The sequence below is a fragment of the Delphinapterus leucas genome, chromosome 12 (genome assembly GCF_059928025.1).
Source record: "Delphinapterus leucas isolate spDelLeu-1000000601 "Yukka" chromosome 12, BTC_Dleu_Yukka2, whole genome shotgun sequence".
Classification (NCBI taxonomy): Eukaryota; Metazoa; Chordata; class Mammalia; order Artiodactyla; family Monodontidae; genus Delphinapterus; species Delphinapterus leucas.
Genome location: NC_143140.1, coordinates 89,689,632 through 89,702,997, shown reverse-complemented (window position 1 = coordinate 89,702,997; position 13,366 = coordinate 89,689,632). Strand labels below are relative to the sequence as shown.

General features: G+C 41.0%; 1 protein-coding gene across 1 annotated transcript in view; it reads left to right on the top strand.

Moving 5' to 3' along the window:
- The window catches only part of PRKN (parkin RBR E3 ubiquitin protein ligase), a 1,255,012-nt gene that overhangs the window by 1,072,048 nt on the left and 169,598 nt on the right, over window positions 1–13,366 (top strand). Inside the window, exon 9 of the mRNA XM_022562266.2 lies at window positions 4,624–4,773. Coding sequence (XP_022417974.2) covers window positions 4,624–4,773 — 150 coding nt within the window. The remainder of the gene's footprint in view (window positions 1–4,623; window positions 4,774–13,366) is intronic.

Genomic DNA, 13,366 nt, shown 5'->3' with positions numbered 1-13,366 from the left:
AGAATGGAGCAAATACTAAAATATTAAATTCAGTACAGCTTTCCTGACATAGCATGCGTATGAATATTGATCAGAAAATGACCATCACCAAGACATATTCTAATAAAATTACTAGATTCTAAAGAAAAAGAAATCCTTTGGGCATCTGAGCAAAAAGATCAATTCACTTATAAAGGAAAAAAATAAAATCAGATTGTCATAAGCTTTGCCCATAACACTTTATATCAGAACATAGAGTAAGACATTTAAGATACCTGAGGGGGGAAAAATATGAACCCAGGACTTTATATCCAGCCAAACTCATTTTCAAGAATCAAGGCCCCAAATAAACTGTCACTGAGCAAGAATTCAGTGAACATTTTTCCAATGAGATCTTCCTGAGGAATTTATACTAGAGAACAAGCTTCAAACAACCAAAATTGCTGATCAGACGTTAACATAAGGATTGGTGATGAGTATTAAGAGTGTGTGTGTGTGTGTGTGTGTGTGTGTGTGTGTGTGTGTGGCATTAAGATTACATGAGAATTAGGAGAAAGAAAGCATAGTATGAAATGGCCCTATGTCTCAACAATTTAGATACAGTATTATTGGAAAAATTTGGCAGGAGAATGGGTAGAGCACATGAAAATATATTTGAAGTTTTTAGTAATCACATTCATGGTGATAATATTGTTATTGTAAAATCATGGTGTGTACACTGTGAGCTAAAGCAAGTGAGCTATTATGGAACATTATTATTCTATTATTCTGTGCGTTCTTGAGAACCAGTGTAGAAAAAGGGCAACAGAGATGTAAAACAGAAAATATTAAGTAAAACTCTGTAGTTCTGAAATACCTACCCTCTTAGCAAATTTAAGTCTACAATGTAGAATTATTAGCTGTGTTCCCCAGGCTGTACCTGAGATCCCAAGAATGTATCCATCTTGCAAAACTGAAACTTTGTACCCATTTTGGATAGGACAAAACAGAAGGTTAAACAGTCCAGTGGTACAGAGCTGAGCAGAGGGGTTCAATAAATATTTATTGGAATCATTCACAGTGATATGAGGGGATGCTATGTGCCAAAGCCACACGGGGGTGGGAATGGAGGAATGGCTTGCTTCTTCATGCAAGTCTGACCAAACCCCACCTGGCTTAAAGCCAACTCCCTGTCTGCTCTGCACGTGCTGCTGAGTGCTGGTGCAGAAGAGCAGGCAACTCTACTGACCAGCTTCCTCTAAATTCATAATCGCTGTTCAAATGGGCTCTTAGTGCTGCCCAGCAATAATCCTGACTCCAAACATTCCCTCCCCTTTATCATTCATGCCTTTTCTGCTCATCTCAAATTCCCCAAACCTCCTTTGTCCGCACGTGGGCCGCAGCACTCTGCCCTCGTCCTAAGGCCTCACCCTCTACTCACCCTGTAGATCCCAGTCCCTCACCTACCCACGGCATCATCAGTTACCGTCCTCTTCTCACTCACTCCCTTCAGCCCACTAACATCCTGTTATTTCTCCATTTTCAAAAATCCCTTTACAGTCCCACAGCCCTCCCAGCTGCTGTCCCCCTGTCTCTGCTGCCCCCTTCAGTCAAACTCCTAGAAAAAAGTATCCACGCTCACCTCCTGGAATTTGTCTCCTCCAGTTCTCTCTTGACCCCACTCCCATAAGGCCTCTGGCTCCATGACTCCATTGAAATGGCCCCTGTTGAGATCGCAATGGCATCTCCATTTCTAACAACAGCCAGTGTTCAGTAATTGTCTTGTCTGCAGCCTTTGACACAATTTATCATGACACATACACCCTCCTTGAAATACTGTGTTCCCTTGCCTTCCAGGACACCTACATTCTTCTCGTTTTCCACCTGCCTAATAGGCTGCTTCTTCTCAGTCTCCTTTACTGGCTCCTTCTCAGCATCCCCACAAAGGTTGGGTAATCTCATCCAGTCTCATGGCTGTTGAGATAACACAGGGTCGTATTGTCAAATCAGACTTGCAAGAAGCGTAGATGTGGGCTTCCCTGGTGGCGCAGTGTTTGAGAGTCCGCCTGCTGATGCAGGAGACGCTGGTTCGTGCCCCGGTCCGGGAAGATCCCACATGCCGCGGAGCGGCTGGGCCCGTGAGCCATGGCCGCTGAGCCTGCTCGTCCGGAGCCTGTGCTCCGCGGCGGGGGAGGCCACAACAGTGAGAGGCCCGCATAGCGCAAAAAAAAAAAAAATTGTAGATGTAACCCAGTGTCAATCTTTACTAATAACTTCCAGGATGCTGGTAATGATGAGACACAGACAAAATACAGGGAAACCCCACCTCATTTAACACAGCTATGCATGTCCTTTCTCAGCATATTGGGATGTACTCTAGGCAAGAGTCAATACATGAGGTCTCTGGGAAGTTCATGGAATGATCACTAACATGAAATCTCTCAGTTATATAAACTGTCTCATCATTCTTCACTTGATAAAATGTCTTCATTATCCCTTAATAATTGCACAGCTTATGACATTTTCAGAGAGCCTTACCTCATAAATTCATATATTCTAGTTTACTGTAAGCAAACTTAGACCAAGTGTTTCCTGCTGAATGCATTCCATAGATAAGAACTCTTTTCTAGTAAATGCCATTGTATAGAAGTACCATTAGCATATTTACAAGGGGATTTGACTAACGCATCTTTCTTTTTTTGCTTGGGTCAGAAATATGAGAAAATGGAGAGTAGGCCTGATGCTAACCCTTTCCTTTCCAGCTCTACGTGCACCTATGACTTCAAAATCGGTGTCCACAACCCGCAACTTTCTCCTAAATTCCAAAGCCATACATTCAACTAGCCACTCAACATTTTGACTTAGTTGTGTAGGAGGTTTTCAAAATGAATATGAGCACAATAGAAATAATGATTCCTTTTCTCAACTCCCTAAACACACAGACTCACACCTTTCTTCTTCCAAGTCTCCCCATCTCAGTAATAGTCTCTCCTGCCCTCTGTCTTCTCAGCGAAAAACATTACTTCCTGCTTGATTTCCTTTCCTCTCACACCATGTATCCAACCTGCCTAAAAAAATTTTCCATTTCTACCTTCAAAATATATCCAGAGCTCAACCACTGCTCCATCCCTACCTCAGTCACTGCTTTCCTGATTCAAGCCACCACCATCTCTCCGTGGACCTTGCTGAAATAACCTCTGACCTGCTTCTCTGCTTCCTGCTTCCATCCTTGTCCCCACGAGTCTATTCTGAACGTATCAGCCAGATGGCTGTCTTTAAGAGATTAGTCATATTGTGTCGTCCACAGCTTGAAAGTCCCCGGTGGTTCCCAAATCTCTCAGAATAACAGCCAGAGTTCTTACAAAGGCCTTCAGGGATCTATACATCCTGGATCCCCATTAACTCTCTGACTTCATCTACTATTACCCACCCCCCCACACACACACACACGCCCATTCACTTTACCTCAGACACACTGGCCTCTTAGCAGTACCTCAAACAAACCAAGCCCATGCAGCCTCTGGACCTTTATAATGCTCCATATTCAGCCAGGAAAGCTCATTCCCCCAGGTGGCACATGGCTTGCTTTTCTAATCTCCTTCAGATGTTGGCTTAAATGCACCTTCTTCATAAGGCATTCCCTATTCCCTGATCACCTCTTTAAAATTGTAATTCCCACCTTCCCCAGGATCTATCTCTTCCTAGTTTTTTATTCTCCTCCCCACTCATCACCATCTGAAATACTATACAGTTTAACCTTTCAGTATTTACTGTTCTAGTCTTATGGATGAGAGCAGAGATGTCTGTTTTGTTTAGGGGTGTATTCCCAACACCCACAGTAGTGTCTGGCACATAGTAGGCGCTCAGTAAATGTTGCTTGAATTAATTAATTGTCAGATCCATTTGAGTTGATCTGAGTTTAGAAGAGAATATGATCAAATAATGCAGGGAGAACAGTAACTTAGGGCTGCGACAAGGAAGACTTTGGAAAGTGTGCTGTGCAATTTGAGGTTTATTCTGCAAGCTGGGGAAGCAGTTAAAGGGAATTGAGCCAAGCAACAGCACAGAGAAATGAAGTCAGGGATAAAAGAAATCATGCTTTAAGAATAAGAATAGTGATGAAAGGAAAATTTTATCCTTTAACAGAAAAACAGTAGTCTTTCTTCGTCAAGCTGAATATGCTCATTGATACCGTGTGGGCTGCTAACAATTACCAGGAGTGGAACATTGGGACCTATTTTCAAAACAGTTTTAAAAATTCGATAGGCTCCTGAATAGAGGCATGAAAATATACTCTTTGATGAGATTGATAGTGATGCGTTTTGAATGTCCATAACTTAAAGTATAGATATGTTCCCTAAAATTTGTATGAAAAAGTCTACTAAATGCAATTGATAGTAGTATTTTAAAAGATCAAACTTGAAAAAATCTATTTTTTGAGGGTAAATTTCTAGAAATTCGAAGAACACAGGCCTCACTTATCTGTTTTGTCAGCTGGAACTGGGAGACTTTCTCTAGGTTGTACCACACCTTACCCCCCACCCCCGTTTTTACAGAAACAGACTAACAAGAAAACCCCCGAACCACCAACTATTAACATTTCGGTAAAACAGCACATCTTGGTGTCTGTATTATCACTTTGAAAAACTCATTTTCTCTTTGCAGTACAACCGGTACCAGCAATATGGTGCCGAAGAGTGCGTGCTACAGATGGGGGGCGTGCTGTGCCCCAGCCCGGGCTGCGGAGCAGGGCTGCTTCCTGAGCCCAGCCAGAGGAAGGTCACCTGCGAAGGGGGCAGCGGCATGGGCTGCGGGGTGAGTACCAGCCACACTCCTGGCTCTTGACCGTGTATTTGTTTGCTTTGGCAAATTGGCTAGGATTGCTTTATTTTCATTTTCCATTTAGACTCAGACATCTTTGATATATAAAATAGATTTTTAAATTCTTAACAGGATACTATATATATATATATATATATATATATATATAGAAGGGGAGGTAAGATTTTCTGCTTTAATTGCTATCCAAGTGTTTAAGACGTGAATTACTTGGTCAGCCTTTTAAACTTTTCTTCCAGTGCTCAGCTAATTCAGAGCAAAAATGTGTGATTTCTTAATTCAGGCATTAAGTAGACAGGAGTGGAGGAGAAAGAGAATTCCTCATCTTAGCGTGATGTCTTAGTAACATTGTTTGCCTAAGTATTTCACGAAATAAAATGAAGATTAATACGGAAAACTTGAAATGTTATTGTGTAGTAAAAATCATTTTAAATCGAGATGAGCAAAACTTAATGGTGCCTCTTAGGGAAGCAGAATAAGAAACATGGAAAGTGTTTGTTCTAAGAGGTCAAACCAATATGACCTAGACAGCTTCTTGAATGGATCTATGGCTGCGAGCTGACGGCGAAGGGGTGAGGGAAGCATAAATCAAATGCAAGTAGGCTGACTAAATTATAGGTTGAAATGAGAAATGGATAATAATCCTGATATTAAATTTCATGCAGGCCAGAAAAAGAAGTGTATGTGCTTATAAAAAGGTTATTGAATTGTGATGGGAAAGCATTTCTTTTAAAATTGCAACTTCATGACGAGTTTTGTGGACGGAGGGGTATGGACGGCAGAGGGGTATTACCCAAGCCTGATTTTGGGCTGAGCATTGTGATTTACCTGTGCATAAACTGGCATCTGTCGCCCTCCGTAAAGCTCCGTATCGGTCATGGAGTGCAGCTTAACGAGCCCTGGGCTGAGTGATAAAGCAGGGTAAGTGGAAGGTGAGAAATAGAGAGACACCGCGATGCCTAAGCAGAAGGAAATACCTCTGGATTAATAATGGTGATTACATTAGGATGAAAACTCAAGTCATGTCTGCTAGCCTTAGAAATTATGGAAATCAAACTCCACTTCCCAGCTTTAGTCATCGTCATTTACTGTATAATCTGCACCGATTGCACGTGGCCTCAGCAAGCTGCCAAATTCTGGGATCAGAATTTCTAGCAAATGTTTTCTTTTAAAATGAGTTACAGTAGCTTTTAACTAATGGCTCAATTATATGCTTCCACCTGCTAACAGCTCCTGTTCTTCCATTCTCTAAAGCTGGGGGTTCCTTTGGCCCATCTTCTGCATTCAGTTCTTCATCCTGCTCTAAGAATTTGGAAGGTTTATGTAATTTAAGATTTGCACATCTTTTGCTTCCCTTTTTTACACAATGTGACATTATAAGTAACACACATATTTGAACCCCAGATCATGGAAAATTACCTTGGAAGTAAATTGAATTGCTTTAAGATCTTTGGGTTAAGAGAGTTTGGGGGCAAATCCTTACCTAAAGGAGAATGGTTATCTTCAGGATGCTTCTTTGGAAGCTCTAGGCAATGTGTTTTATTTTTATTTATTCTGTTTTGTTACTGCAAGGGTGGTAGGGGATGCTTGTTGTTTCATATATTACTTATCTATTGCTGCATAACAAATAAGCCCAAATTTGAACCTTTTAATTAATAAACATTTTTATCTCACAGATTCTGAGGGTCAGGAATCCCTGAGTAGCTTAGCTGGGTGGTTCTGGCTGAGAGTCCCATGAGGTTGGAGTCAAGCTCGGCTGTAGTTAACCCAAGGCTTGACTGGGGCTGGAAGATCCACTTCCAAGATGGCTCGACCACATGACTCTTGGCCAGAAATACCTCAGTTCCTCACTGGCTAGTGGCCCTCACCACATGGCTCTCTTCTTAGGCTACTTGTCCTCAGAATGGTAGTTAACTTACCTGGAGCAACTGATCCAACAGACAGAGCAAAGATAAAGCCACAGTGACCTGCTCTCCAAGTCTGTACACCATCACTTCTGATTTATTCCATTGGTCAGCACTGAGTACTAGATCCAGCACGCCCCTCAAAGGGAAGGAAATTAGGCTCCATCTTAAAGGAAAGGTTGTCAAGGAATACATGGACATATTTTGATCCACCACTGATTGTAATTTGAAGAAGTTGCAAAAATAACAAAGAGAAATGATTTTCTAAACTATGCACTGACTTGATGCTTTCTTTTCCCTCCCTGCCTTTTATGCCTCAATCCCCGTAAGCTTTTTCAGACTGATACAAATTCCCATTGCTTTGCCTTCTCAAAAGACATAAGTTGACCTCGCATTGCTCTTTTTCTTCAAATCCTCAACTTTCACAAAAGGATGTTAACCCGACTTACATGCCTTTGGGATTCTTGTAGTGGTGAAAAAGGAGATTGGGGGCTTCCCTGGTGGTGCAGTGGTTGAGAGTCCGCCTGCCGATGCAGGGGACACGGGTTCGTGCCCTGGTCCAGGAAGATCCCACATGCCGCGGAGCGGCTGGGCCCGTGAGCCATGGCCGCTGAGCCTGCGTGTCCGGAGCCTGTGCTCCGCAACGGGAGAGGCCACGGCAGTGAGAGGCCCGTGTACCGCAAAAAAAAAAAAAAAAAAAGGAGATTGGGTTGTATGACTTAGATCCAAATGCTGGCTGTATCTGCTACCAAGGGTCTTAATCTTTCTGTGCCTCAGTCTCCTCACCTCCAAAATACGATGTCTTGTAATGACGCTGTATGAGACCATTATGAATATTAAATGAGCTAATGGATAGAAAATGCTTAGAGCAGTGCCTGGCTTTATGTATATATTTATTTAATAGTTAATCAAAAGCTTAATCAGTATTTATCAAAAGTTCACCTGAAAGACCTAATATTCATGGAAAATCAACTACAGGACACTTGTTTGATCCTCCCTTCCAAATATTCTAAAATATATCCCTGAATCAAGCCAGATCTACAGCAGGGAATTAGGTACCTGGGCCTCACTATTTTAGCCCTTCAAAGAATTGCTTTCCCTACATAGTAATTTGGTGCCATTTGTTTATATTGTGGTCACTGTACAGGGAACTTGATGTGTGTGGTTCAGGACATCCCAGTGGGCTTTTCTGTGAGGAACCATGGTGCCTATTCCAAGTTCATTATGCTTGTCCTGAGGAAGGTTGTTCTGGAGGACATTGCAAATTATGCAACTACTAAGGGTTCCCCCTGAAAGCTGACTGCTGGAAAGCCTAGAGCCGCATTTGTGGGCCAGCTACAGTGCAGAAATGGGCCACTAATAGAATGGATTTGGAAGCTTATTTCCTGGCTTCACTTTTTTACTTCTTTCTCTTCCCTTTTCCTGGTACATGCTGTTTTGCTGTGATTTGTACACCCTTGTAAGCTGGTGGTCTTTTCTGGATTTATGGGTGGTAATGGAAAGCTGTTGTGTGGAAGAAATCGTGGTTAGTTTATGTCGTTTCAGAGGCAGAACAGCGCCCAATAGGTAGAAGTTAGAGGAAGATGAATCTCCGCTCAGGGTTTGCTCTAGCACCATGGACAGCAGCCACAAAACAGGCTGCCATGGGAGCAGTGAACCCCTCACCCTAGACAGTTCTCAAGGAAAGTAACTGACAGCAAAGCTATGGAAGAATCAGAGTCTTGGACGTGCTTCTCAGGCTGTAATTTACAGGTTTATTGTAAGGTATCTGCGAATCCACCTGTGCTTAATTTTTCCTCAACTGGCAACTCTTATTATGTGGGTATCCAAGAAATGCTTGATGTTACAAAAAGGATCTCATGCATAAAAATGGTTGAGAACCAAATTCCCTGTCACTCACAGAATTTAAAAATTCAGCTTACAGGTACATTGTGAGGTGCCCATGGACACACAGTTTTAGAGCTGAGAAACACCTGTGTACTGAGCTCCAAACTGTAGAGTTCTAATCTCATCAGTCAGCCCACCACTACATGCCTGGATGGTCCCCCATACGTCCATGATTGCTGTTGTATATAGTTTCCGTCTGAAGACACAAACTTCAGCATTTTCATTGTCTTTGGCTCCTTTAAAATAGGTGCTAAGGTTAGTATTTATGACTCTCTTATTCAAACATATAGTGTTATTCCCTGGAAAATCAGATTAGCTGATCCTTTGCTCCCCTATATCACTAGGCTTAACTGTTACCCAGAGAACAGTGTACATTAGCTAATAAAGGCGGGTAAGGATTTCCATTTAAATGATAATATCAGTCCAGCTAGGAAAGGCCTGATAGATGTGTGATGGTTGCAGCAAAATTTTTACCATTATAAAGAATTATCCGAGCTTAAGTGCCACCTCCGAGGGTTCAAGTTGAAGTGTGACACTTGTTTCATGCCTCCATAGTCTTGTCCTCAGTAAATTCATGTATATGGAGTTCAGCATTCATTGAATGACTGAGTGAATGAATGAATGAATCTTAACAATGTAGAAGTAATATGAATACACTGTCACTTTTATTTTCAAATGCTAATCATCATTTACCCCAATATTAGAATTACTTACGTTACCCCAACAAGAACCTCTTCAAAAAATATAAAATACGCAGTGTTTTACTTGTACACATAGTACATAATTCAGAACACCAAAATATACTAAGTTCAGAGAGCCACGGAAAGTCAGTTAGGAACCTGAAAATCCTGCAAAAATTACCGAGTTTATATGCCCTATCGAAGGCCACACAGCCAAATGAAGAATTCAGTACATCTGATATATAAAATATCTTAGTCTTGGGAGCACTGAGATTTTCGTTTTGACACAGCACAGAATATTTTTACATGGATAAACAGAACTCAGCAAAGAATATGTTTTGGGATCAAATAGCCTGACCTTACTCTCTGCTAACCCTTGGTCATATTTTTACTGCTGCTCATAAAAATACTAATTGATTTCCTGAGGAATTCGTGTTATGCATTATTCTTTCTCTGGCCTTATTGCTATTCATCAGAACTATCTCACTAAGTTTTATGGTACCGATGTAAAATGTCGACATGTTTAATACTGGAAAACAGCAACAAAATATGGAATACATTATGCTCACTGACCTGGGAGTACAAAAAGCTATAGCAATCAAACCTTGTGAGTTTTCTGTAAATAAAACATCTTTATCTTATTTGCTGTTGTTTTGGGATGGTATATGTCTGAGAGATAATTTCTTAAAATAATACTAGGAATTGAATAAAGAGTTTTCTGTTTTAAATTAATAATTCAGGGACAAGATTTAACAACTGAAAAAAAATTCGTACTCATTTAAATGAAAACCAGAGATCTTTAAAAAAAAATCGTTAAACTGATCATTAGTTAAGGAAATTAAATAGAATTTCTTAAGGCATCTGGTAGTCACTCCCTCCTTTAATGAGTAGCGTGCGTTCCTCCAAGGCAGATTCATCGAGGAGCTAATGCAGCGTTCGCCTTGGCCTCCTCACTTCCACAGACCCCGTCCAAGCCCTCTTAACCAATGGTATTCTTGCATTGTTTTCCTTGAAGAGCGTCTCAAAAATTGTAGAACCTAAAGTTACAAAGGCTCCATCCAACCTGGATCTAGACCTGTGTAAGGACGGGGTACGACATGCTACATGCAAAGAAGTTTTTGTTAAAAGTACTTATAACGATATCATTAATATATTGTTGAAGATTTTAGTTAAATGAGAGCTTGAGCCTCATTTTTAGCCCCTATATAGGAAAGGAGTCGATGTAGACAAATGGAGATACCTATTCCTTCCCTCAAAGATCTAATTATCGGGTTAAAAACTTAATAAATAGATGGGAAGCCCTTTCATTTCAATATGTGGGGCTCAGAAACAGAAAGTCAGCAGATGGTCAATATTTAATAAGAAAAAGAAAAAGAAAGTGGTTACTTTTCCAATTCTTTAAAGGTATTTTAATTTTATAAAAATACATAATTTAACTAAATTATGTGAAGTATTTTGAAAACTATATAGAGTTCTCCCTTTTCTCCAAAGAAGAATAGAGATTAAATTCTAGACTCCAGGTATGTGTGGCTTATATTGTAATGCTTTCAAGGAGACACCAAAAAGGACAGGTATTTTCCATTATGTCTAAACGTGGGTTTGTCAGCGTTAAACTCCAGGTTGTAACCCTTCCTTGCTTTTACCTCAACCCCCTGGCCTCTGTAGCATGTAGAGCATGGAATCAAGTCTTGTTGACACGTTATTTTTTGATATACAAGATGTTCTTTATCAGAAAGTATTTTTAAAAGAAAGTGAATGCTACAAAATGTCAGAAATATGCATTCCGTGCTTATTTGACAAGTGTCCAAAAATCTAATTTAAACACTAAGACTGGCTCATTTACAGAGTGGAAGTAAGTCTTGCTAGACTTTCTGCTTGTGAGCCAGCTTGAAGTGCAAAGATAGAAAGCTCTGGAGAGTATTTATTTTAATTAAAGAAACTGTTCATAAATGTACAAACAAGTTCTGCGTAACATTCCTCTGGAAAACACTTAGCAATTGGCAAATGTTCCTAGAAAGTATTCTGCAATCTGAAATAGAAATATATATTTTCTAACCCAACACAGAACCAGTGACCTTTCCATGTGTCTTTAGCTATTTTTTGTTAAAATAAGGGAAGTATGAAATAATTATCCTCTTTCAAAATGATAAGCTCCATCGCTTTGAATAATGTGTTAGGAAATCAATTTTGTGGCAGATTGAATAGAGAAGACTTCTTCAGCTCTACCAGCTACAAGAGAACTCAGAACATTTTGGAAAACAGGTTTCTACTGAAGATAACATACCTCCTGTGCATTCATTTTGATTCTGCCCTCACCTTAGTCTAGGGCTGTGCTGTTCAATATGGTAGCCACTGGCCACAAGTGGCTATTTAAATTAAAATTAAATAAAATGTAAAATTAGGTTTCTCAGTCACAATAGCTACATTTGAGCTACATGTGGCCTCCAGCTACTGGACTAAACCATGCAGAGAGAGCATATTTTCATCAGTATCACAGAAAGTTCCATGGGGCAGAGAGAACAGCTATAAGACATCACCCAAGGAGAAGCATTCACAAACTCAAACATTCCTGTGTCTCACACATAAGCACTTTGACCTCTTCAGTTCTAGTTAAGAAGAAAAATCTTTGCAGCAATTAAAGCAATTTCCTACGTTAAAAAAAAAAAAAAGTACGGTTTCCCTGGTGGCGCAGTGGTTGAGAGTCCGCCTGCCGATGCCGGGGACACGGATTCGTGCCCCGGTCCGGGAAGATCCCACATGCCGCAGAGCGGCTGGGCCCGTGAGCCATGGCCGCTGAGCCCGCGCGTCCGGAGCCTGTGCTCCGCAACGGGAGAGGCCACAACCCTGAGAGGCCCGCGTACCACAAAAAAAAAAAAAATGTAGAGCAGTGTTCTCCAAAGTGATGCTTGTATAGTACAGGCTCAAGGAATGTTATGTGCAAGGAGGAGGGTTGGAATCCGGGACAGAGAGCCCGGGCCAAGATCCGTGACCAAGTAGCTTGGAAGCACACAGTAAGCTCGGTTAAACAGGCCTTTTTTTCTGTCGGACTTAAAGTTTTCCATATGCTAACATGCATTTGCCTGAACAAGTAGAATACCACAAGCAGCCTTCTTGAGCAAGAACTGCCTTTTGTGTGGTACCTCTTATAAGACAGGTGTTTCATGGAACAGCTTGACTCACGGACTCGAATCATTTGCTTTATCTGAGTAGCAAGCTTACCACAGCACACTTGGGAAGGAGCTAGTGAAACCCAAGGATCAGAACATTAGACCTACAACATTTTCCTCTTTGTAGAGGACTAATAAAACATGATTTTTTAAAAGGTATGCCACATTTGTCCTAGAGGTATTTTTAAGACTACATGTTTTTATAGTGAAATCTTTTTTATTCTTAAACTGCTATTGGTGTATAATTTTATGGATTTAAGATCCACAGAGAAGGGGCTTCCCTGGTGACGCAGTGGTTGGGAATCCACCTGCCAATGTAGGAGACACGGGTTCAGGCCCTGGTCTGGGAAGATCCCACATGCCGCGGAGCAACTAAGCCCGTGAGCCACAACTACTGAGCCTGCTCTCTAGAGCCTGCGTGAGCCAACTACTCTAGAGCCAACTCTAGAGTTGGCTGTGTGAGCCAACTCTCTAGAGCCAACTACTGAAGCCCGTGTGCCTAGAGCCCGTGCTCCGCAACAAGAGAAGCCACCGCAGTGAGAAGCCCGCGCGCCACAACGAAGAGTAGCCCCTGCTCGCCACAATCAGAGAAAAGCCTGTGCACAGCAAAGAAGACCCCAACGCAGCCAAAAACAATAAATTAAATTAAATAAATAAATTTTTAAAAAATACCAGGTCACATTAAAAAAAAAAAAAGCTCCACAGAGAAGATAGGGTGAAATTTTATGACTGTGTGTGGTTAGTTATGTATTTTCAAATGGTTCCTATTAAATGAACAAGAGAGCTTTTTAAACTTCATAGAATAAAGTATATTATGATAAATAAAATATGTTCAGATATTATGGTAAATAAAATATGTTCACATAGCGGGTATCAATGTATGTCAATCTCATAAAACGTTAACTGCATAGGACAATGTGATCCTGACAAA